Below are 26,816 nucleotides of genomic sequence, written 5' to 3' on the forward strand. Positions count from 1 at the left end.
GTGCTGAAAGAAAAGAGTTAGTGCAGAGAGGGTGTTAATGGACAGAAAAATGAACAGCCCTGGCCCAAAGCACAAACATGAAAAAAACAGTGGGCAGACACATGGTAAGAAAAACGAATGATGAAACAAACTAAAATAAAAAGAAAAAAGATAAGAAATTTGTTGAATTGTCAAACAACCGGTTGCAACACACCCCTTGCTCTCATGCCCACATCTCTGTCCTAGGCTTGCTGCAGTGTTCCAGTGAACATCAATGCAAGCTCGAGGAACAGCATCTCATTTACCGATTAGGCACACTACAGCCTGCCGGACTGAACACTGAGTTCAATAATTTCAGAGCATGACGGGCCCCCCATTTTACTTTCAGTTACATATTTTTCTTTTTTCTTTTCATTTTAGTTTGTTTCATCATTGTGGGATCTGTGTTCAAATATTTTGAGATATCAGCAGGATAAAAGTGCTCAAAAGCAGCCCTGTAGCATATTCCTACTCCAGGAGGTCAGGAGGTAAGAAATGAGCATGCATCACCTTTTGACTTGACATTCAACTACATTACCATCATTGAATCCCCCACTATAAACATCCTGGGGGTTACCATTAACCAGAAACTGAACTGGACCAGCCAGTGGCTACAAGAGCAGGTCTGAAGCTGGGAAATCTGTCCTGACTCCCCAAAGCCTGCCCACCACTGGCACAAGTCAGGAATGTGATGGAATACTCTCCACTTGTCTGAATGAGTGCAGCTCCAACAATACTCAAGAAACTCGACACAGCCAGGTCAAAGCTGCCCGCCTGATCAGCACCCCATTCACCATCTTAAACATTCACTGCCTCCACCACCAGGACACAGTGGCAGCAGTGTGTACCATCTACAAAATGCACTGCAGCAACTCGCCAAACCTCCTTTGACAGCACCTTCCAAACCCGCAACCTCCACCACCTAGATGGAAAAAGGCAACAGACGCATGGGAACACATCATTTTGACTTGGAACTACATCGCCGTTCCTTCACTTTCACTGGGTCAAAATCCTGGAATTTCCTTCCTAACAGCATTGTGACTGTACCTACACCACATGGACAGCAATGGTTTAAGAAGACAGCTCACCACCACCTTCTCAAAAGCAGCCAGCGACGCTCACATGCCATGAACAAATAAAAAAAGACTGCAGATGCAGAAAATCCTGCCTTTTTTGTACCTCCCACTAGCAGCCTAAGTTGCAGATGATGCCTGCCCACAGCACTTTCCACTTGTCCTGAGGTGCTGTTACATGAACTGGATACTTGAGTTCCGACTGATTCCCTGGTGTCATCTGTAAGATTTGTGTCCATTGCTCCCTATAAGATGCATGGCCACACACAAGTCGATGCCTTTAAATTACCATTCATGTGCAAGTGGGCAAAAAAATTTAAAGGGACCACCCGTGCACTCCAAACTAAAAATAAGAAGGTGCATTGTTTGTGTCTTGCATTCATAATCTTCCAATCCTCCTTAAATACAGGTGTGGTGCCAAAGGACTGGAGAATTGCAAATGTTACATCCTTGTTCAAAAAAGGAGGAAAAGTTTGCAGGGCTACGATGAAAGGACAGCAGCGTGGGATTAGCTCAGTTTCTATTGCAGAGAGCCAACATGGACATGGCTTTCTTTGGCGCTGTAACCATTCTATGATTATATAAGCTTTAGACATGAGGTTACCTGAAATCACCGTAAGTGAATTCTTTAAAACTTGAAAGATTGTGAAAACTCTCAAGTTAATCACAAAGTTGGTACAATTAAGACTTTTGCAAAATTAGCTATGTAAGAATGGTTATACGACACTTATAATTTCTGGTTTACATAAAGTTGGTTGTTTGCCAGCACAGTTTTCTAACCTGCATCCAGGTCGGCTCCCACGGAACCTGGGCCTTGCAGGCGGAATCTTGAAGCAAAAGCAGCAAGGTTTTTTGCAAACAATGTAATTTCTTCCTCGGTGGTCTGAAATCCAACAATGCAAAATATTTTACACATTTATCTTTTTTCAAGCTAACACTAAGGTTCACTAAGTGCAGAATTAACAGCAGATTAATAACTTAAGTATTTCTCCACTAGCATGAGTGAAAATGCAATGAAATCTGAAACAATTTGTATCCATTATCACTGGATCAATATCACAGAATTCCGAAGCTAACCCTGTTGTGGGAGCACTGTCGCCGTAAGGATTCATGGAATAGTTCCACCACTGCCTTTGCAGTGCAACTAGGGATGGACAGTAAACAACCAGCTTTGCTAGTGTCAGCCACATCCAAAAACAAAGAATAAACACCTGTTCAAATAACATCAATGAATGAATATTTGGAAAAGGGCAGGCACTAAGAGGGTAGTTACACATCAACACAGACTCATTGGGCCAAACAGCCTGTTTACATGTTGTAATTTCTATTTAAGTCGATGTAAGTCAGCTCACTGAGGGAGCACTAAGGAGTGATAGATTACAGTGTTAAGAAGCAGTTGTAGAAGGGGAGAAGGCATCTCTTTGGCACTTCGTGGTAAATGTTGCTACTGAAAGGAGAGATAGCTTGATCACAGAGAGTCTCGAGTTCATTTCTGTGTATGCTCTCAACGTTTGGATTGCAAGTGTTAGGCAAAAGATGCAGGGGGAATATGAAGAAGTACTTTTTTTACGCAGCGGGTGATAATGACCTGGAACTCACTGCCCACAAGGGTGGTGGAAGCAAAGACGATCAATGACTTCAAGAGGAAGTTGGATGGCCACTTGAGAGAAATAGACCTGCAGGGCTACAGTGATCAAGCCAGGGAGTGGGACTGACTGCATAGCTCCGTGAAGAGCCAGCATGGACTCAATGGGCCAAATGGCCTCTTTTTATGCTGTAAATGACTCTATGGATGCTGACAGGCACAGTGTAGACCTCTGATTAATGAAGGAACTTGGCCAAAGTCTTGGGACTTTGAGAGGGTGGGTGCAATAGGGTAGAGCTGCCAACTCTGGTTGGATGTATTCCTGGAGGATTCATCAGGTGACCTTCTACCTCCAACCACAATCAACCTGCTTTATACGAGCTCCAAAATCTTTGTAACTAATAAACAAAAGTGTTCAAAGAAAATGAAATAAACACATTTTTATGTCACAATTATATCGCTCAGTTTACTGGAGATCAATAAAGTACTCTCTTAAGACTTTGGGATGCCCTGAGGCTATATAAATGCAAGAGCTTTCCTTCTTTGCTTTTATAAGTTCTAAATTTGTATTCCCAAATGTTTGAATAGCTGCTTTGCAACATGAGAATCATTAGGAAGCAATTACACTTGATATACCAGTTCAACAACAACAAACTATTGTATTTATATGGTGCCTTTAATGCAGTAAAATGTCCCAAGGCGCTTCATAGGAATGATTATGAGACAATTTGACACAGAGCCAAATAAAGAGATAATTGGACAGGTGATCAAAAGCTTGGTCAAGAGGACCATCTTAAAGAAACAGAAAGAGGCTCAAGGAGGGAGTTCCAGAGGCTAGGGCATCTGCTGCTGAAGGCATGGCTGCCAATGGGGGAGGCTAGAATTGGAGAAGTACAGATATCTCGGAGGGTTGCAGGGCTGGAGAAGTTTACTGAGATAGGGAGAGTTGAGGCCATAAAGGGATTTAAAAACAAGGATGAGAATTTTTAAATCAAGGTGTTGCTGGTCCGGAGCCAATGTGGGTCAGTGAGCACAGGGGTGATGAGTGAACAGGACTTGGTGTGAGTTAGGATATAGGCAGCAGAGTTTTGGATCAGCTCAAGTTTACAGGGGGTAGAAGATGGGAGACCGGACAGGAGAGCATTAGAAGTTTAGAGGTAACAAAGGCAAGGATAACAAAGTACAGGAAACAAGTGAACAGTGATATCTATTATAATATAAACAAGAAATGCTGGAAATACTCAGCAGGTCTGGCAGCATCTGTGGAGAGAGAAGCAGAGTTAACGTTTCAGGTCCGTGACCCTTCATCAGAACTGACAAATATTAAAAATGTAAAAGGTTTTAAGTAAGTAAAGTGGGGGTGGGGCAAGAGATAACAAAAGAGGTGTTGATAGGACAAGGTCACAGAGAATAACTGACCAGGTCATGCAGCAAAGGCAAACGGTATGTTAATGGTGTGCTGAAAGACTAAGTGTTAGTACAGAGGGTGTGAATGACTGTAAAGCACAGAGGACTCCAAGCACAAACATTAAAAAAACACATTAAAAAAACCAAAAAAGTGGGTAAGCACAGTGGAAACAAACTAAACAAACTGAAAAACCTAAATTAAAATAACCAAATAAAAAAGGAAAACGAAAAAAACAATAATTAAGCATAAAAAGGGGGCTCGTCATGCTCTGAAATTATTGAACTCAATGTTCAGTCCGGCAGGCTGTTGTGTGCCTAATCGGTAAATGAGATGCTGTTCCTCGAGCTTGCATGATGTTCACTGGAACACTGCAGCAATCCCAGGACAGAGATGTGAGCATGAAAGCAGAGGGGTGTGTTGAAATGGCCAGCAGCCGGAAGCTCGGGGTCATGCTTACGGACTGAGCGGAGGTGTTCCGCAGTCACCCAATCTGCGTTTGGTCTCCCCAATGTAGAGGAGACCACATTGTGAGCAGCGAATACAGTATACTACATTGAAAGAAGTACAAGTAAGTCGTTGCTTCACCTGAAAAGAGTGTTTGGGGCCTGGGATAGTGAGGAGAGAGGAGGTAAATGGGCAGGTCTTACACCTCCTGCAATTGCAGGGGAAGATGCCGTGGGAAGGGGACGAGGTGGTGGGGGTAATGGAGGAGTGGACGAGGATGTCGCAGAGGGAATGATCCCTTCGCAATGCTGACGAGGAAGGGAGGGGAAGATGTGTTTGGCAGTGGCATCATGCTGGATGCGGAGGAAGCGGCGGAGGATGATCCTTTGGATGTGGAGGCTGGTGGGGTGGAAAGTGAGGACAAGGGGAACCCTGTCGCAGTTCTGGGAGGGAGCGGAAGGAGTGAGGGTAGAGGTGCGGGAAATGGGCCGGACACAGTTGAGGGCCCTGTCAACCACAGTGGGGGGGAATCTTCGGTTGAGGAAAAAGGAAGACATATCAGAAGCGCTGTCGTGGATCTATTACCTTTGTGAATTTCTTCTTTACAGTGCCTAGTCTGCGGTCAATCTTTCGTGCCTCATCAAAGAGTGTTTCCCAGATTATTTTAATATTCTGTTGCAACTCTTTCTCTTCCATTGTTGTCTGAGGGAAAAAAAACAATTAAAATGTGCGCAGCATAAAGAAAGTAATCTACGGAGACTAGTCAAAGATACTGTTATAGGAATAATTCACACATGAATGTACAATATTGTGTGAATGGACATAACAACATGAGAAAAAAGAACAGCAAAATCTGATAATAAAAGAATTGGCATTAGTATTCCTCACAATAAATCAGCTGTTTGGAAATATTATGCCCTGTACAATATATCAATCTAGTATGTGGGAAGGGAAATAAATCATATGACAAGAGAGAGAGATCTGGGCATGCTAGCGCATCAATCTTTAAAGGTTCATAAGCAATCCTGTGAAGCAATAGCTACAGCAAATAGGGTGTTAGGGTGCATTCATAAGACAACTGGGGTAATTGAGTAAAAGAAATGGCAGCCAGGGGAGTGCAGTGCTCCTCCTGCAGTATGTTCGAGGTGAGGGGAACCTCCGGTGACCCTGCCGACTTCACCTGCTGGAAGTGCATCCGTCTCCAGCTCCTATCAGACCGTGTTAGGGAACTGGAGCTGGAGCTGGATGAACTGAGGATCATTCGGGAAGCTGAGGGGGTGATAGATAGAAGCTACAGGGATGTCGTTACTCCACAAAACAAAGGCAGCTGGGTAACAGTTAGAGGTGGGAAGAGGTCAGTGCAGGGATCTCCTGTGGTCGTTCCCCTCAGCAACAAGTATACAGTTTTAGATACTGTTGGGGGGGACGGCCTATCGGGGGCAGGCTGCAGTGAACGGGCCTCTGGCACGGGGTCCTGCACTGTGGCTCAGAAGGGAAGGAGGGAGAATGGGAGAGCACTAGTCATCGGGGACTCGATGGTGAGGAGTACCGACAGGCGGTTCTGTGGGCACAAGCGAGACGCACGGATGGTTTGTTGCCTACCTGGTGCCAGGGTCCGTGATGTTTGTGATCGCGTCTTCAGGATCCTTAAAGGGGAGGGGGAGCAGCCAGAGGTCGTGGTGCACATTGGCACCAACGACGTAGGAAGGAAGGGTGGCACAGATGTTAGAAGTGAGTTTAGGGAGTTAGGCTGGAAGCTGAAAGCTCGGACGGACAGAGTTGTTATCTCTGGTTTGTTGCCGGCGCCACGTGATAGTGAGGCTAGGAATAGGGAGAGAGCACAGCTGAACACGTGGCTGCAGGAATGGTGTAGAAGAGAGGGCTTCCAGTTCTTGGATAATTGGACTGCATTCTGGGGAAGATGGGACCTGTTCAAACAGGACGGGCTGCATCTGAACCAGAGGGGCACCAATATCCTGGGAGGGAGGTTTGCTAGTACTGTTCGGGAGGGTTTAAACTAGTTTGGGAGGGGGATGGGAACCGGACTTGTAGTCCAGGGACCAGTGGGTCCACTCAGAAAGACAAAGAGTGTAGTGAGGTATTGGGGAAGGTAGCACTGTCGCAGAGGACAGATGGGCACGGAGAAGGGTTAAAGTGCGTATACTTCAACGCAAGAAGCATCAGGAATAAGGTGAGTGAATTGAAGGCGTGGATGGGCACTTGGGACTACGATGTTGTGGCCATCACTGAAACGTGGATAGGTGAGGGGGAGGAATGGTTCTTGGAGGTACCTGGTTATAGATGTTTTCATAAGATTAGGAATGGTGGTAAAAGAGGTGGGGGGGTGGCATTGTTAGTTAGAAATAGTGTAACAACTGCTGAAAGAATTTTCGAGGAGGATCTGCCGACTGAGGCACTGTGGGTTGAGGTCAGGAACAGGAAAGGAGCAGTCACCTTGATGGGAGTTTTCTATCGGCCCCCCAATAGCAGCAGGGAGGTGGAAGAGCAGATTGGGAAACAGATTTTGGAAAGGAGCAGAAGTCACAGGGTAGTAATTATGGGGGATTTCAACTTCCCAAATATTGATTGGCAACTCTTTAGATCGAATAGTTTGGATGGGGTAGTGTTTGTGCAGTATGTCCAGGAAGCTTTTCTGACTCAGTATGTAGACTGCCCGACCAGAGGGGAGGCAATATTGGATTTGGTACTAGGTAATGAACCAGGGCAAGTGATAGAGCTGTTGGTGGGCGAGCACTTTGGAGATAGTGATCACAATTCTGTAGCATTCACTGTGGTAATGGAGAGGGATAGGTATGTGCAACAGGGCAAGGTTTACAATTGGGGGAAGGGTAGATATGATGCTGTCAGGCAGGAACTGAGGAGCATAAGTTGGGAGCATATGCTGGCAGGGAAGGGCACGGTCGAAATGTGGAACTTTTTCAAGGAGCAGATAGTAGGGGCCATTGATAAGCATGTCCCTGTCAGACAGGGAAGGGATGGTCATGTGAGGGAACCGTGGTTGACAAGAGAGGTTGAGAGTCTTGTTAGGAAGAAGAAGGATGCGTATATAAGGTTGAGGAAAAAGGGCACAGGCATAGCTCTGGAGGGATACAAGATGGCCAGGAAGGATCTGAAGAAAGGGATTAGGAGAGCTAAGAGAGGGCATGAAAAATGCTTGGCGGGTAGGATAAAAGAAAACCCCAAGGCCTTTTACGCGTATGTCAGAAATATGAGGATGACTAGGGGGACCGTAGGTCCGGTCAAGGACAATAGCGGGAGACTGTGTGTTGAGCCGGAAGAGATAAGTGAGGTTTTGAATGAGTACTTCTCTTCGGTATTTACGAATGAGAAGGGGTGTATTACTGAAGAGGACGGTGTGAAACAGACTGGTAAGCTCGAGGAAGTGCTCGTTAGGAGGGAAGATGTGTTGGGGTTTTTGAATAACTTGAAGATAGACAAGTCTCCCGGGCCTGACGGGGTATATCCAAGGATGTTATGGGAAGCAAGGGATGAAATTGCAGAGCCGCTGGCAATGATCTTTTCATCTTCTCTGTTGACGGGGGTGGTACCAGGTGATTGGAGGGTGGCAAATGTTGGGCCCCTGTTCAAGAAAGGGAATAGGAACAACCCTGGGAATTACAGGCCAGTTAGTCTTACTTCGGTGGTAGGCAAGTTGATGGAAAAGGTGCTGAGGGATAGGATTTCTGAGCATCTGGAAAGACACTGCTTGATTCGGGACAGTCAGCACGGTTTTGTGAGGGGTAGGTCTTGCCTCACAAGCCTGATTGAATTCTTTGAGCAGGTGACCAAGCAAGTGGATGAGGGTAAACCAGTGGATGTGGTGTACATGGATTTTAGTAAGGCATTTGATAAGGTCCCCCATGGTAGACTTATGGAGAAAGTCAGGAGGCATGGGATAGTGGGGAATGTGGCCAGTTGGATTAAGAATTGGCTAACTGATAGAAGGCAGAGAGTGGTCTTAGATGGTAAATACTCAGCCTGGAGCCCAGTTACCAGTGGCGTGCCACAGGGATCAGTTCTGGGTCCTCTCCTGTTTGTGATTTTTATTAACGACTTGGATGAGGAAGTCGAAGGGTGGGTCAGTAAATTTGCAGATGATACAAAGGTTGGTGGAGTTGTGGATACCGAGGAGGGCTATTGTCGTCTGCAAAGGGACTTGGATAGGTTGCAGTGCTGGGCTGAAAAGTGGCAGATGGAGTTTAACCCTGAAAAGTGTGAGGTCGTCCATTTTGGAAGGACAAACACGAATGCAAAATACTGGGTTAACGGTAGGGTTCTTGGGCATGTGGAGGAGCAGAGAGACCTTGGGGTCTATGTGCATAGATCGTTGAAGGTTGCAACTCAAGTGGATAGGGCTGTGAAGAAGGCATATGGGGTGTTAGCGTTCATTAGCAGAGGGATTGAATTTAAGAGCCGTGAGGTGATGATGCAGCTGTACAGGACCTTGGTAAGGCCTCATTTGGAGTACTGTGTGCAGTTCTGGTCACCTCATTTTAGGAAGGATGTGGAAGCCTTGGAGAGGGTGCAGAGGAGATTTACCAGGATGTTGCCTGGAATGGAGAATAAGTCTTACGAGGAAAGGCTGAACATTCTAGGCCTCTTCTCATTAGAACGGAGAAGGATGAGGGGTGACATGATAGAGGTTTATAAGATGATCAGGGGAATAGATAGGGTAGACAGTCAGAAACTTTTTCCCCGGGTGGAGCAAAGCGTTACAAGGGGTCATAAATTTAAGGTGAAGGGTGGGAGATATAAGGGGGATGTCAGGGGAAGGTTCTTTACCCAGAGAGTGGTCGGGGCATGGAATGCCTTGCCTGGGGAAGTTGTTGAGTCAGAAACTTTAGGGACTTTCAAACGGCTTTTAGATAGGTATATGGATAAAGGAGAATGATGGGGTATAGATTAAATTGTCCTTGACAGAGGACAAAGGATCGGCACAACATCGTGGGCCGAAGGGCCTGTTCTGTGCTGTATTTTTCTATGTTCTATGTTCTAACTGAGTATAACATAAGGCATACTATTCTGTCCTTATACAAGACCTTGGTTAGATCCCAGTCAGTAGACTGTGTTCAGTTTTGGCCTCCTCATGATGGGTGATATTGAGGCTTTGGAAAAGTTGCAGAGGAGGGCCACTAGACTAATTCCCAGTTTGAAGCATCTTAGTTATTAAGATAGACTAAGCTGTAGCTGTACACTTCAGCAAAGTGTAGACTCAGGGAGAATGTGATTGAAGTTTATAAGATGATGAAGGGACTAGATTGTGCTAGTGTAAAAGTTAATGTAGTCTGCATTGAGTGCTGCTGGATGGCACAGAGTGTGAAGAAGGGAGTTTGGGAAGTGAGGGAGTTCGGTAAGGAGGGGAACTATAAATTAATAAAGAAAAATAAATGTAATTAAATTAACACAATAAAGATGGCAGGACAGGTGATGTGTCGCAGCTACAGTATGTGGGAGCTCCTGGATGCCATGGCAATCCATGGCAACCACGTCTGTAGTAAGTGTTTGCTGCTTGAGGAGCTTCGGCTCAGAGTCATTGAGCTGGAGGCTGAGCTGCAGACACTGCAATGCATCAGGGAGGGGGAAAGTTACCTGGACACTTTGTTCCAGAAGGCAGTCACACCCCTTAGGATAGGGTCGTCTAATTTGGTCGGTGGTCAGGGACAGGAGGGTGTGATTGTGTCAGGCAGGTAAGGGGATCCAGATGTGGGAATGGAGGAGCCTCAGCCCTTGCAATTGAGCAACAAGTTTGAGGTTCTTGCAGCTTGTATGAGCAAGAGCGAGGGCTGCAGTGTGGATGAGCAGACTGACCATGGCACCATGGTACAGGAAGCCATTCAAGCAGGGGGAGGATTCAGGACATCTGCTCAGGGCTGGAGAGTAACTTACAATGAGATGGGGAGGATCCAGTCATTGTGGTCCATGTAGGTACCAATGACATAGGCAGGGCATGGAAAGAGGTTCTGCATAGTCAGTATGAGCAGCTAGGCACCAAATTGAAGAGCAGAATCTCAAAGATAACAATCTCTTGATTATTACCTGAGCCATGTGCAAATTGGAGTAAGGCAAATAAGATTAGAGAAATGAATGCATGGCTCAAAGACCCGTGTGGTAGAAGTGGGTTCCGGTCCGTGGGGCACTGACACCAGCACTGGGAAAAGTGGGGGCTGAACCGTGCTAGGCCCAGTGTTCTAGCCAGCCGCATAACTAGGGAAGTAGAGAGGATTTTAAACTAAATAGTGGGAGCAAGCAATCAAATTTGGGAAGATGTGGTAAATCAAAGAGCAGAGACAAAGCAAGAGAGAAAGGTATTAATATGGGAAAGGATAAACAGACTGTGACAGGAATGGACAGAGCATACAAATCTAAGAGTAAATCAGCAGGCAAGGCTACAGGTTACAAAAATAATAAAAGGACAAAATGAAAGGCTCTGTAAATGAAGGCACATAGCAGTCGAAGAAAAACAGATGAACTGATAGCGCAAATAGAAATAAATAAGTACGATCTGATAGCCATTACAGAGACATGGCTGCAGGACGACATAGATTGGGACCTGAATATTGAAGGGTACATGACATTTAGGAAGGACAGAAAGCTAGAGAAAGGTGGAGGGGTAGCTCTGTTAATTAATCATGGTATTAGCACAATAGAGAGGGATGACCTAAGTTCAGGAAACTAGGATGTAGAAGCACTTGCTTATAACCTGTGACATTTCTAATATTTGTCAGTTCCGAAGAAGGGTCACTGACCCGAAACGTTAACTCTGCTTCTCTTTCCACAGATGCTGCCAGACCTGCTGAGTGGTTCCAGCATTTCTTGTTTTTATTTCAGATTTCCAGCATCCGCAGTATTTTGCTTTTATTTTACTAGACTAATACCTGAAATAGGCGGGTTGTCTTATGAGGAAGCGTTGGACAGGCTAGGCTTGATCTCCTGGACTAATTCCAGTCACCTAGAAGGGTCGGAAATTTTTACAGACTTTTCTTCCCTAAATGGCCTGGGCCTTTATCTGATTTTCCATCTCTCCCAGGAAATGCCATGAGTTTCAGGTAGGATATGAAGTGAATACTGTGAAACACAAGGCATCGCAGTTTGTAGGACAGACATGAGGGTCTTTTCCTGTTCATTATTGTTTATATTCTGCTGTTACAGTGCAGTTGTGTTTCAACTGGCCTGTTACTCAGTTTACAAAATCTGATTGATGTAAGTAGGGGAATCCTGGGTTGATCATCCTGATAACTGTAAATTCCAGCATCCTTTTCAAGGGGCCACTTTTCCTATCTGAAGTTTGAGTTAGCAGGTGATTTGATCATAGGGGCTGAGCCAGCTGAAGCTGCTCTTGTCCTCACCAAAGGTCCAAAAATGAAAAAAGAGAAAAATGCTATAAACACACAGCAGGTCGGGTGCTGACCCTATGTAAAATACTGCCACACGAAAGACTAACTTGCCCGTTCTCTACCTTGCAGAGGCTGAGTACCAATTCTCAGACACTTCTTCCTACCGCTCCCTGGACCATGACCCCACCACCGAACATCAAGCCACTGTCTCCAGTTCTGTTACTGACCTCATCTCCTCTGGAGATCTTCCCTCTACATCTTCCAACCTCATAGTCCCGCAACTTTGGACAGTCCGCTTCTCTCTCCTTCCTAAAATCCACAAACAACACTGTCCCAGAAGATCCATCGATTCAGCCTGTTCCTGTCCTAACGAACTTATTTCCTCCTATCTTGATTTTATTTTTTCTCCCCTTGTCCAGTCTCTTCCCACCTACATCCGTGACTCTTCTGATGCGTCATTTTGACAGTTTCCAGGCCCTAACCATCTCCTCTTCACTATGGACGTCCAATCACACTGTACCTCCATCCCCCACCAAGATGGTTTGAGGGCTCTCTACTTCTTCCTAGAACAGAGGCCCAACCAGTCCCCATCCACCAACACCCTCCTCCGCCTGGCTGAACTTGTTCTCAAATTAAACAACTTCTCCTTCAACTCCACTCACTTCCTTCAAGTAAAAGGTGTTGCTATGGGTACCTGCATGGGTCCTAGTTATGCCTGTCTTTTTGTGGGATATGTCGAACATTCCTTATTCCAGTCCTACTCAGGCCCCCTTCCCCAACTTGTTTTCCGGTACATTGATGATTGCATCGCTACAGCTTCCTGCTCTCACCCCGAACTAGAAAACTTCATTACCTTTGCTTCCCATTTCCACCCTTCTCACCTTTACATGGTCCAATTCGACACTTACCTTCCTCGACTTCTTTGTCTCCATCTCTGGGGATAGGCTGTCCACTAGTATTTATTATAAGCCCACCGATTCCCACGGCTACCTTGACTACACTTCCTCATACCCAGCCTCCTGTAAGGATTCCATTTCATTCTCTCAGTTTCTCCGTCTCCGACGCATCTGTTCCGATGAAACAACCTTCCACAACAGTACCTCTGATAAGTCTTCCTTTTTCCTCAATGGAAGATTCCCCCGCATTGTGGTTGACAGGGCCCTCAACCGTGTCCAGCCCATTTCCCACACCTCTGCCCTCACCCTTTCCCCTCCCTTCCAGAACCGCGATAGGGTTCCCCTTGTCCTCACTTTCCACCCCACCAGTCTCCACATCCAAAGGATCATCATCCACCATTTCCGCCGCCTCCTGCATGATGCCACCACCAAACACATCTTCCCCTCCCCTGTCAGCATTCCAAAGGGATCGTTCCCTCCGCGACATCCTCGTCCACTCCTCCATTACCCCCGACACCTCGTCCTTCCCAGAGCACCTTCCCATGCAATCGCAGGAGGTGTAATACCTGCCCTTTTACATCCTCTCTCCTCACCACCCAAGACCCCAAACACTCCTTCCAGGTGAAGCAGTGATTTACTTGTACTTCTTTCAATTTAGTATACTGTATTTGCTGTTCACAATGCGGTCACTGGGGAGACCAAACACAGATTGCATGACCGCTTTGCAGAACACCTCCACTCGGTCTGCAAGCATGATCCCGAGCATTCGGTTGCTTGCTATCTTAATTTTCCACCCTGCTCTCATGCCCACATTTCTGTCCTTGGCCTGCTGCAGTGTTCCAGTGAACATCAATGCAAGCGCGAGGAACAGCATCTCATTTTCCAACTAGGCACTCTGCAGCCTTCCGGACAGAACATCGAGTGCAATAATTTGAGACCATGAGCCCCATTATTTTTTGCTTATTTATAATTTTTAGTTTTTATATATATATTCTTTTTAAATTTTGTTTATTTATTTTTTAACCGTGTGCTCGTCTTAAATTTATTTTTTCATGTTTTTGCTCTCGTACAGAGCTGTTCATTATTCTGCCATTCGCACTCTCTGGACTCAGGCTTTGTCTTTCGCTACAACTATTTAGTACTCCATTAGCTTTCTGTTCCATGACATCTGTCATTTAATCTCTTCCCGCTCCGTCCTATCACAGTCCTTCCTTCTTGTTCTTCTTCCCCCCACTCCCCCCTTTCACTTGCTCAAAGACTGTTACATTTCTAACTTTTACCAGTTCTGATAAAGGGTCACAGACCTGAAACGTTAACTCTGTTTCTCTCTCCACAGATGTTGCCAGACCTGCTGAGTATTTCCAGCACTTTCTGTTCTCATTTCAGAGTTCAAGCATCCACAGTATTTTGCTCTTATTGCCCGTTCTCTCCATGGATTCTGCCTGGTCTGCTTCATGTTTGCTGCATTTTCTGTTATCTCTTTCCAATTTCCAGCATCTGCATTTTTTTGCTTCTGATCCACAAGCAGCTGTATACTGTGCAGTGGCACTGAGGCCAACTCGCCCCAGCTGAGAACGGCGAGTTAAGCATAGACTAAGGGCTTGATTTTTAGCTCCCTCTGGGGCCAGAATCTAGCCCTGCCAGCCGGCATGCCAGTTCCCTGGCTCCATCCCACCCCCGAGCCATTTTTACAGAAGCGGGATGGGTGGGGCCACAGCAGAGCTACCCATTCACATGCGGCAGGTAGCCAACAAGGCTCATTAGTGATCTATTAAAGGCAATTACAAGGAGGCTGACGGCCGAGTGGGACTTTCCAGTCGGCCTCCAGGTCCCTGAAGGCGACGGGGTCAGTTTAGTTGCCTGGGTGCTGCAGCAACCACAGGCTGCCCTGTAGAGGGATTTCCCCAACCATCAGTGGTGGCCTGCCTCCAAAAGCCATTTTAATTTAAACTTTGAAGAAGCTGATGAGAGGGTGCCTCCATTTTGAAGCACTCTCTCCTTTACTTACCTGCCATGGCATCCTACTGCTCATTTCCAGATGGAAGGGACTGATTGGCCTCCAGCTTTGACAGCGCACTCACTGTTCTTAATTAGATGATGAGCCCACCCTCCGGCTATTAAATCACAATGACTGACTGCATCCCACACAGAGTTGAATTTAGTTCCCCCCCACGCATTGGGGACCATGGCGGGGAGGGCCTGAAGATCACTCCGGAGGAGGCCTGCTTCCAGCTCCATGTGGGCCCGGCCCAATCTTCACAGAGGCGGAGAGGCCTCTGGCATATACCTGGCATAATTGCAAGCCCGCTGCTGCCTCCGGGAATCCCAGTGTGATCTTCGTGCCGATGGCCAGCACTCCTGCACCTTCCGATCCCCATCCAGAGAATCGATGCGCCACACTGGTTGGGAGGGGGGAACAGGTCATTTTTCCTGTGCAGGGGAGCAGCAATAAAGGACTCTCATTGGCGGAGGGGATGGTGAGAAGGGGTGAAGTTGATATTCTTTGCACTTTGAGGGGGGAAAGGTCTGTTGGAAAACTTAAAAAGTTTTGGGGTGGAGAGGGAAAGTATTTAATATTGTGGGTATCGGCAGGGGGTGGGGGGGGGGCAGGGGGAGGGGCTGGTGGGAGAGGTCCAAAAATACCTGTTTAAATTGTTCATAAAAATGTTTAGTGATTTCTTTAAAAATCCTGGAAAGGCTCCAAGCCCTTTAAAAATGGCATCAGCACCTGCACACAGGCAGCTGACACCATTGCCAGTGACGGACAGGCTGCCCCTCCATGTGATCAGGAGTGGGTGGGGGCAGGCTTCCCCGTCCATTCAAATGAACCGCCACACTGAAGCTTGAAACGGCTCACCGACATGCGGCCAGCACCGGCTGGGCACTATTTCCTTCTGGCCACAGTGTGTGCTTCTGACCCACATTTGAGCCTACCGGCGGGGTTCAGAAGCCCGCAGGGAAAATCCTGCTGTGGGTGTCAAACCTGGGAATTTTTTTCCCAAAAATATACTGTATTCATAAAAATTTGCAAAAATTACAAAACAGTTTAAAAGAGTCCAAATTTCACATTTCGGAAGGTACAACAGAGATCGGATTTCTTTGATACAGAAAAACATGAAATGCCTCACAATTCTTGCTGTTCCATTTTAAATGCAATGTACATTGGCAATACATAGTAAAAAATATTTTGGTGCATTCAGCTCAAGGGGTTTTACACGGGTTCCAGCCCCTCGGTTCACTATGGCGGGAGGACCTTACACAGTGATCTTTCTCCATTGAGCCTTTGCAGAGGCTGCCCCAAGCTTTAGTGCATCACTCAGCACGTAGTCCTGGACCTTGGAATGTACCAGTCTGCAACACTTGGTTGTGGACAACTCTTTGCTCTGTTTCAAGCTTCAGGCAGATCAAAGAGCGTCTTTCACCAAGTTGATAGTCCTCCAGCAGCAGCTGATGTTTATCCCAATGAGAAAAGTGAGCCATCTTACAGTGCTGACTTTGTTTGCACTGGAGTGCTGACTTGGGGCTGCATTAGAGTGCTAAAGTGGGAGTTTTGTGACTGAGGGAGATCGGAGAGGAGGGAGCGAGGAGCTCCTTTCATTTCCTACTTGTCCTCAAAGAGCGTGAGGGGAGCCGAGAGTTTCCACAGAGCACAGCTGACTGGTGAGTAAGTCCTGGTGGGTATTTTTCAAGCTGGACTGAATTGTAAGTCACTGTTTTAGCAAGACTTAGTTGATTTTTTAAAATTATAATAGTCTTCTAAAGTTTTAAATTTAAAGGGTTTATTCATGGCAGGAGAGCTTAAAGGCGTGGTTTGCTCCTCTTGCTGCATGTGGGAATCCGGGAACATTTCCAGTCCCCAGGACCAGCATGTTTGTAGGAAGTGTGTCCAGCTGCAGCTCCTGGAAGCTCGGGTTTCAGAGCTGGAACGGCAGCTGGAAACACTGTGGAGCATCCGCGAGTCTGAGAGCATCGTGGATAGCACGTATAGAGAGGTGGTCACACCGCAGCTGAAGGGATTTGAGGAAGGAAGGGAATAGGTGACCACCAGGCAGTCCAAGAGAATCAGGCAGGTAGTGCAGGAGTCCCCTGGGGTCCCGCTTGCAAATCGGTATTCCATTTTGGAGGCTGATGAGGCTGGTTCCTCCAGGGAGTGCGGACAGAGCCAAGCTTCTGGCACCACAAGCAGCCTGTCTGCACAGGAAGGGGGAAAGAGAGGAAGAGCAATAGTAATAGGGGATTCTATAGTCAGGGGAACAGATAGGCGCTACTGTGGCCGTCAACGTGACTCCGGGGTGGTGTGTTGCCTCCCTGGTGCCAGGGTCTGGGATGTCACTGAACGGCTGCAGGGCATCCTGAAGGGGGAGGGTGATAAGGCAGAGGTCATGGTACATGTTGGTACCAATGACATAGGTAGAAGGAGGGATGAGATCTTGCATCAAGAATTCAGGGAGTTAGGCAGCAGACTAAAAAGCAGGACCTCTCGGGTTGTAATCTCTGGATTACTCCCAGTGCCACGTGCTAGCAAGTATTGAAATAGCAGAATAGCACAGATGAATGCAAGGTCCCACATGGGAGACTTATCAAGAAAGCAAATGCACATGGGATACAGGGTAACTTGATAAGGTGGATTCAAAATTGGCTTAGCTATAGGAGACAGAGTGGTGACAGACGGTTGTTTTAGTGACTGGAAGCCAGTGTCCAGTGGCGTACCACAGGGATCTGTGCTGGGTCCCCTATTGTTTGTCATTTATATAAACAACATAGATGACTATGTGGGGGGTAGGATCAGTAAGTTCGCAGATGACACAAAGATTGGCCGAGTGGTTAACAGTGAGGTGGAGTGTCTTGGGTTACAGGAAGATATAGACGGGATGGTCAAATGGGCAGAAAAGTGGCAGATGGAATTTAACCCTGAAAAGTGTGAGGCGATACACTTTGGAAGGAGTAATGTGACACAAACATATAAGAGATACATCGGGAGAGGGAGAAATATAGATGAAGTTGGGGCCCAGGTGGACACTTTAAAAAAAAAAGGGCAGCACAGTGGTGCAGTGATTAGCACCGCAGCCTCACAGCTCCAGCGACCCGGGTTCAATCCTGGGTACTGCCTGTGTGGAGTTTGCAAGTTCTCCCTGTGTCTGCGTGGGTTTCCTCCGGGTGCTCCGGTTTCCTCCCAAAGCCAAATAACTTGCAGGTTGATAGGTAAATTGGCCATTAGCAATTGCCCCTAGTATAGGTAGGTGGTAGGGAAATATAGGGACAGGTGGGGATGTGGTAGGAATATGGAATTAGTGTAGGATTAGTATAAATGGGTGGTTGATGGTCGGCACAGACTCGGTGGGCCGAAGGGTCTGTTGCAGTGCTGTATCTCTAAACTAAACTAAAACTATTCAATGAATGGCCTGACACTGGGAAGTTCCGAGGAACAAAGGGACCTTGGCGTGTTTGTCCATAGATCTCTGAAGGCAGAAGGGCAGGTTAATAGGGTGGTGAAAAAGGCATATGGGACACTTGCCTTTATCAATCGAGGCATAGATTACAAAAGCAGGGAGGTCATGTTGGAGTTGTACAGAACTTTGGGAAGGCCACAGCTGGAGTACTGTGTGCAATTCTGGTCGCCACATTATAGGAAGGATGTGATTGCATTGGAGGGGGTGCAGAGGCGAATCACCAGGATGCTGTGTGGGATGGAACATTTAAGCTATGAAGAGAGGTTGGATAGGCTTGGGTTGTTTTCACTGGAGCAGAGAAGACTGAGGAGTGACCTGATCGAGGTGTACAAGATTATGAGGGGCATGGACAGGGTGGATAGGGAGCAGCTGTTCCCCTTAGTTGAAGGGTCAGTTACGAGGGGTCACAAGTTTAAGGTGAGGGGCGGGAGGTTTAAGGGGGATTTGAGGTAGAACTTTTTTACCCAGAGGGTGATGACGGTCTGGAATGCACTGCCTGGGAGGGTGGTAGATGCAGGTTGCCTCACATCCTTTAAAAAGTACCTGGATGAGCACTTGGCACGTCATAACATTCAAGGCTATGGGCCAAGTGCTGGCAAATAGGATTAGGTAGACAGGTCAGGTGTCCTTAATGCATCAGTGCAGACTCGATGGGCCGAAGGGCCTCTTCTGCACTGTATTATTCTGCGATCTCAGTGTACATCCCTAAGAACAGTCCGTAGAGCAGACTCCTGTGTTATGGAGCTGCTAGGGATGAACCTCAACAAAAACCACTGCATTGGAATTGAGCTCTGTATGTCTCCTATTCATTTGATAAACTTACTAAGTCAGCAGGGGAACCGTGCTAATTACTTTTAGCCAAACCATTTTTTAATTATATTGGGCTCAGTGGGCAGGATTTTGAGCCTGGCCAGGGCCAGGAATGGAGGTGGACAGGAGCTAAAAATAGCCCCACCAGCCAGTGTGCTGTTTCCCCGGCTCCATCCCACCGGCATTTACACGGAGATGGGATGTGGGGGCTGGGGCGGCAGCAGGGCTACCCTGCCTGATATGGCTCATGAGGCCACCTCCAGGCGCGTATCCATTGTCTCTCGAGATAAGGAGGCCCAAAAGAAAGAAGAAGAGAAGAAGAGTCCACTGAGGCCAATTAAAGGAGGCGATGGGAGCCAGTTTAGATGCCTGGAGGTGGCCTCCAGGTGGCAGACCGGGTGACCAGCACTCCATGCAGGCAGGCATAGAGGCCATCCCTGCCAGCCTGGGTGCAGGAGCAGCCACAGGCTACTCTGTAGAGGGGCTTTCCGCCCCAAAGCGGTGGCCTGGTTGCAAGGTCCATTTTATATTTTAAGTTTAAGAAGTTGGACAGAGGATGTCTCCATTTTAAAGCACTTGCCCTCTATTATGGCCTGCTGCTCTCTTCAAGCTGGAAGGCCTCTGATTGGTCCTCCAGCTTCGAGAGCCCACGCGCCTTCTTTAATTGGACAATGAACCTGTGTCCGTGCCAATTAAGGGGGCACCCCCATGAAAATCGGAGCTGGTGACTGATTCCCCCCGGCGCCATAGTTCAAGAACCAGAAATATTGCAGACCTCTGTTTCTGGTCCGGGGGAAAGTCCTGCCCAGTATCTGAAGGAAGTAGTTGCATTTATTTTCCAGCAGCAATACTTACACGGATTGTTTAGTGAGTGAGCCACCCTGCACATTCAATCATCGGTCTTCACTCCGTTCTACAGAAACTGCCCTTAAAACTTTTGCCAGAGATTCCTGCAATGTTTCCTCTACTCATGCATCAGAAAAGACTGTTTCAAGTTCACAAACTGGTTTTCCTCACATAGACACTGAGAACATCATTAATGATTTTGTTTACATTTTGCCCAGTCAAGGGGCTGGACGCTCACACACGGCATTGACTCTGGACTCTGTCCCCTTCCTATTACTGGTGTGACAAGGGAAAGCAGAATACAATGATTACAGGTGTTGAAAGTAATAGAAAAAATCTGTATACTTCAAGAACTAAAAACCCAGGTGCTTCAGACAAAATACACCTATCAAAGATGATGATAACAACACACAGCTAGTGGCACTTTTTTTTTAAGAGATACAGCACTGAAACAGACCCTTCGGCCCACCAAGTCTGTGCCGACCAACAACCACCCATTTATACTAACCCTACAGTAATCTCATATTCCCTAACAGCTACCTACACTGGGGGCAATTTACAACAGCCAATTTACCTATCACCTGCAAGACTTCGGCTGTGGGAGGAAACCGGAGCACCCGGCGAAAACCCACGCGGTCACAGGGAGAACTTGCAAACTCCGCACAGGCAATACCCAGAATCGAACCCGGGTCCCTGGAGCTGTGAGGCTGCAGTGCTAACCACTGCGCCACGCCTGCACCTCTCAGCTGACATACACAGGGAAGACCTGACAATAACTCTAAAGTGCTAACAATACAAAATACAAGTCACACAGGTGTCTTTCAAGTTGCCTTCTTGATCGACAGGAAGCTGTTCAAAGTAATTTGGACACTATGCCTAAAGGATCACATCCTTGAAAATGTTTATTCAAAATGAATATTCACTTAATCAATCATAATTTGGATCTAGGAATTGTTTTTGAAACACTATTATAAAATCCTAGAAGTTGTAGCTCAGAAAGAGGGCATTCAGCCCACTGTGCCTCTGGCAGTACAATGTCTTGAACTGGAGTTGTATCTTGTGGTAAAGCAGTCAGTGTAATGTAGTGGTTATGCTATTGACTAATTATTCAGAGGTCTGAACCAATGATCCTGGGCAGACGGGCCTGATTTTCCATCGGGGGTCGGGACTGTTTCTGGGTTCGGATCCTGCCCCCAGAGGGGAGAAGTCACAGGCCTTAATGTTCACAGGGGTGGACTGTTAATTGACTGGAGGGCGGATTGGGCAACAAATTTAACCACCACAGGGTCAGGAATGATGGAAACTGGACTGAAGATGTGCAGGCCCAATTTAAACAGACCACAGCAGCCATTTTAGTGAATTGATTGCTGTATGACTGATGGAGCAGGAAAGGCAGAGGGCTGATGCAGACCTGGAAGACCTCCTCGAGGCAGTGAAGGAGAGGAGGCGGTCCTCTTTCCGGAGGTTGGCAGGAGAATGCACAAATCTCTGTGACAATCTAACTGAATAGGTAAAGTCTCCAGTGACACTGGTTCATTGACATGTGCAGATATCTCCAGTTTCAGTGGTATAGCCTAAGCTGAGCGTATGACCTCCGTTGACGTCCTGCCCCCAATACCTCTCCTCTGCTCTCCTGATGCCCGGGGTTCTGCCCTTCCTATGGAAGATGTTGCTCCTCATTGCCACTGGACGCGAGGTCTGACAGTCGTGCTCCCATTGCTAGCTGCTGCCTTTCTTGCGCTCAGGTGGCCTCCCAATGTGTCTGGAAGCCTTGCCCCATCCTTATGTCCCCACAATGCCAGGAGGGTGATGACCTTCTGCACTACCGGAGCATGTGGTGGCCACACTCCCTGCAACCTGAGCGCACCTGATGGCACCTGTGTGCCAATGGCTGAGCCCCCCTCACACACACCCCACCCCCACCGAGCCATCCTTCCTTTTATGCACCCACCTCATTTCTTGAGGCAGTCATGATTGGCTTACCACCTCCAGGCACCTGGCCTGCCCCTGACCCGGGTGGGCAGCCTGTGCACCCCCACCAAAATCACAAGCTGGCCCTCTACAAGCTCTCAATGAGCTCTTTAATATCCTTAATTGAACTCATTAGCGGATCAGGGGGTTCTCGGGGCCGGCCTCCCCCCAGCCCTGATAATATTCGCCAGCGATGAGAATGGCGACAGGAAACCGGCACACCACCCACCGCTGCTATTTTCATCTGCCCCCCACATTCATTCCCACCCCCAGCAGAACCTAAAAATCCAGCCCTATGAGTACAAATCCCACCAGGACAGTTTAAGAATTTGAATTCAATTTTTAAAATCTGGAAATAAAAACCTGCTTTCAGTTAAAGTGACCACGAAGCTGTCAGATTGTTGTAAAAACACAAATGGTTTGCTACGTCCTTTAGGGAAGGAAACCTGCCGTCCCTACCCAGTCTGGGCCTGTATGTGACTCCAGTCCTACTGCATTACGGTTGGCCATTAACTGGCCTCTCAAATATCCTAGCAAGCCCCTCTGTTATATCAGTACCTTATCAGGACAACTGGAGACAGGTAATAAATGACAGCCTTGCCAGTGACGCTCACATGATGAATACAAATGTGACTTCCCCTTCATTCTTTAGTGATTATTCTGAATACAGGCATTTCATACTGATATTATTTCCTCCTGTGTCCTCCTTTTCCAAAGGTATTCCTTGCTGGGAAATGGTGAGATGGGCTCCTGTCACCCTCAGGTATCTCGCCCAGTAGACTTTTCCATCTTAAGCAGGTGAAGCTTTGAATGAAATTCACCTCCTACACAGTCTTACAGATACCGATACGTACATTTCTTACATTACTACAGTGACTACATTTCAAAAGTACTTAACTGGCTGTAAAGTGCTTTGAGACATCAGATGGTCATGAAAGGCGCTATTTAAATGCAAGTCATTCTTTTTTCTTAAACTACTGATTTTACAGTTCAAACTAAAGTAACATACAATTATCCAGAAATTACAACAAAATTAAACAAGAAGGTTTTTTAATATATGTACATATTGGCCACCAATGTCCATTTATTCACTGCATGCTGCAGTCAGTTAGAAACCAATACTGCAAAGAGGACTGAAATAAGCATCAGGGCCCGTAAAGGCAGGTGCCCTGACCAATATGGCGTACAATGCACACCCAGTAGTGCAGGGCATGTTCACAAAGCAGTTAATAAAGCATATGGGGTCCTGGGCTTTATAACTAGAGGAACAGAGTACAACAGCCAGGAACCCATAAAAAAAACTAGTACAGCCACAGCTGGAGTGCTGTGTCCAGTTCTGGGCTCCACACTTTTATAAGAACATGAAGGCTTTGGAGAGGGTACAAAAGAGATTTATGAGAATGGTTCCGGGGCTGACTGATTTCAGTTAAATTCAGCAATTTAAAATCATAAAAGGTTTAATTAGAGTAAGTAAAGAGAAACTGTTTTCAACAGCTGAAGGGTTGATAACCAAAGGGCACATATTTAAGGTGACTGGCAAAAGAACCAGAGGCGACATGAGGAAAAATGTTTTTATGCAGTGAGTGGTTAGGGTTTAGAAGGTGGTGGTATCAGATTCAACAGCAGCCTTCAAAAGGGAATTGGATAAATATTTGAAGGAGAAACCATTGCAAGGATATGGGGAAAGAGCAAGGGAGTAGAACTGACTGGATTGCTCTTTGAAAGAGATAGTGCAATTTCAAGGGGCCAAATGGCCTCCCTCTGTTCTGTCTGATTCTATGAACAAGTGAGCGCAAACCTTATTGGATCCTTCAGATCCAATTTCTGGGCTAAGGATTGGGCCGGGCATTCAGTCCCATCAAGATTTCCCACCAGTGACAGGCTGAAACAAATTGTTTCTGCTCCCTCAATTTTCATTCCACCAAAGATTCTCATTCTTTTGGAAAGGACCTCCTTCCACTAATGTTACTTTTGATTTACGCAGGCCTTTCCCCAAAAGTTCATCGTTGGTACTTTATAAATCTCTCAGTCTTACACAATTAAAAGCTATGCCGAAGACCTCCTTGCTCTTTTCCTGCCAACAGTCAGACAACACGCAGATGGTGAAAGATGAGCTTTAAATTATCGTGGGCTAAATTCCAGCCTCATTTGTTTTACTTTGCTCCCCAATGCTCAATGCACCGCCTGCCTATGGCAAACACTGCAAGAAGGCTTATAGCACCACAGCATAAATACCAGAGTCCTGCACTGAGAAGTTTCTTTCAAAGGTCCCTTTATTTAGGTATTTGCCAGATACTTAGATGATTGAATATTTCATTTGCTATAATCAGCAATGCAAATACCTGAAAGTCATTGAGAATCTTAAAATGTCTTACCTGATATGTGTTTAAGACAGTCTAGATTTGGAGAATTCCACTTCAATCTTAATTAACATGGATGGTAACAACTAAGTGCTGAAGAAAATGAAAGCATAATGTTTACAGACGAGCAGAGGTTTGATGAACTCACGTGGATATCATACATTGCGAGGGTCCGATATCGTTCCTGGGTATCTTTTAACCGCAGCTCTACGGTTAAAGACATGGCTCTAATTTTGGCAATCGTACTCAGTACATATTTCAGATCCTCCAGTGAAGCTGGATCTCTCTTCAAGGCAATTGAGAGTTCCTATAAATGGTAAAAGAAAATTGTTCAAAATTTACCAATACACAAATAGTGGTGCAATTCTTAATAACAAACAGGGTAAACAGGGTTTCTGAAGAGATAATATTATATTCAAATGATCTTATTACAATTCATTAAATCATCATCAACAGAAAATTGCTCAAGTAGTTTAGGATAATTTACTGACATAACAACGACTGCCCTTCAAGGTTATTAGTTGTATGTCAAACGCTTTGGATTGTTACTGAGAGATGTGATTAGGCACAGTATAAATACAAGCTGTTTCTTTCTTTCTTAATTCTCATTCTCCTCCGTGTACCACACGTTTAGTCTGGAGTCAAATTCCCAAAGCAGGGAGCTGCCTCAGCCCATTGGCTATTGTTAGAGTGGTGGACTCCCCTTCACCATGTTTGTAACAACGTGGTTGACTGCAATGTCTGAAGCTGCTGCTTCTTCACAGCACTGAGCCCACACATTTAAAGACTCTTTAATCAAGTTGTTACAGTATTTAGTCTGGCAAAGGAGGATCCAGCTCTTTGGTCCCAAGGAGCGCACCAAAAACAGCTGCAGTCTGCCATGAATGTGTAAGGAAGGTACTAATAATAAGACACCACAGATAAATAAAGAGATAAGAACAAAACTGAAACTGCAGAAAAAGCCATACATTAAATACACAGGAAATAAATGAGTGGATAACAAAAGGGAATATGAAGAGGTTAGGAAAGAAGTCAAAAAAATTAGCAAGGAGAAAAGGAACTCCAAAATTAAACTATCAAATAATGTAAAAAGAAATAGTAAAGCTTTCTATAGACACATAAATAACAAGGAAAAACAGAATAGGAATAGGGCATCCTAATGGGATGCACAAGATAAACTCACAGGTAAGGACAGCAAAATTAATAAATACTTCATAGTTACTTTGCCTCAGCTTTTTCCAGGGTAACTAACAAGGTGGATGTGACATTAGGAAGAGATTAAGATATTTAAGATAGATAGGAGAGAGTTAATTGATAAACTAGACAAACTTAGAGAGGATAAAACCCCAAGTCTGGATGTATTGCGTCTGTGCATACTCAAAGAAGCTAAGAAAGAGATAACAGAGACCTTATTTTCAAAAAGGGAGATTGAACAAACCCAGGGAACGACAATCCAGTTAGCTTAGCTTCGTTGGTAGAAAAGATATTGGATTTTTTTACCAGATGATGTAATGGAAAAACAACTAGAAATTGAAATATCATAGTAGTCAGCATGAACTTCAACAGGGAAGGTCGTGTTTGACCAACCTTATTGAATTCTTTGAACAAGTAACAGAAAGAACAAATGAGGATTCTGTAGTGGATGTGATAAACATGGACTTTCAAAAAGCCTTCAATAAGATACTGCATATTAGATACATGATAACCATCAGAGCATGCTGAATTAGACAACAAGTAGCAAGCCTGGCTACGAAACAGAAGAGAGAGAGCAGGGTTTGTAGTCATTCAGACTGGCAGAAAGTGAGTAGTAGTATTCCATAGGGACCGGTGCTGAGACCACTGTCACTCAGAATTTACATAAATAATTTGGACTCAGCAATCAGTAAAACAATATCTAAATTTGCAGATGACCCCAAATGGGAGGGTGCAGTTAATACTGAGGAAGACTGCGACAAGATAGAAGGATACATTAAGAAACTTGCAGAATGGGCTTGTAAATAGCAAATGTATTTCAATATAGATAAATGTGAGGTGATGCATTGTGGTAGGAGAAATAAGTAGGCCACCCCTTGGGAATTAGTGTCTAAATGGAGCAGAAGTGCAAAGGGATCTAGGGGTACAGATTCACAAATCAGAAAAAGTAGCAACACTAGTTAGCAAAGCCTTAAATAGGGCAAACAAAACATTGGGGTTCCTTTCTAGAGGAATAGAATTCAAAAGCAGAGATGTTATGTTAAACTTATTTTTAAAAAAAGCTTTGATTAGACCACTCTTGAAGTACAGTGGCAGTTTTGGTCTCCATATTACAAAATGATAACCACTGAAAAAAGTGCAAATATATTTACCATGGTGACACCAGAACTGTGAGGTTACAACTATCAGGAAATACTGAACAGGCAGGGATTCTTTTCCCTAGAAAAGAGAAGGTTGAGAGGTGACCTGATAAAGGTCTTTAAAATTATGAAAAGGTTTGAAACGGTAGACATAGAGAAGATGTTTCCTCTTCTGGAGGAGTCCAAAATTAGAGCCCATAAATATAAGATAGTCACTAATAAATCCATAAGGAACTTCGGAGTAACCTCTTTACCCACAGAGTGGTG

At 45.8% G+C, this 26,816-nt stretch overlaps 1 protein-coding gene across 11 annotated transcripts in view; it reads right to left on the reverse strand.

The window, feature by feature from the left end:
- Positions 1-26,816, reverse strand: part of dnah10 (dynein axonemal heavy chain 10) — a 323,633-nt gene that overhangs the window by 207,697 nt on the left and 89,120 nt on the right. For all 11 annotated transcript variants that reach the window (XR_010977212.1, XM_068054492.1, XM_068054489.1 and 8 more), the window contains 3 exons: positions 24,365-24,523; positions 5,114-5,230; positions 1,872-1,974 (listed from right to left, as the gene is read on the reverse strand). Coding sequence is in view for 10 of the 11 variants with exons in the window: in XM_068054492.1 (XP_067910593.1) it covers positions 1,872-1,974; positions 5,114-5,230; positions 24,365-24,523 (379 nt within the window). In the remaining variant the exon portion in view is untranslated. The remainder of the gene's footprint in view (positions 1-1,871; positions 1,975-5,113; positions 5,231-24,364; positions 24,524-26,816) is intronic.

This window comes from Heterodontus francisci, chromosome 23, assembly GCF_036365525.1.
Source record: "Heterodontus francisci isolate sHetFra1 chromosome 23, sHetFra1.hap1, whole genome shotgun sequence".
NCBI classification, from domain to species: domain Eukaryota; kingdom Metazoa; phylum Chordata; class Chondrichthyes; order Heterodontiformes; family Heterodontidae; genus Heterodontus; species Heterodontus francisci.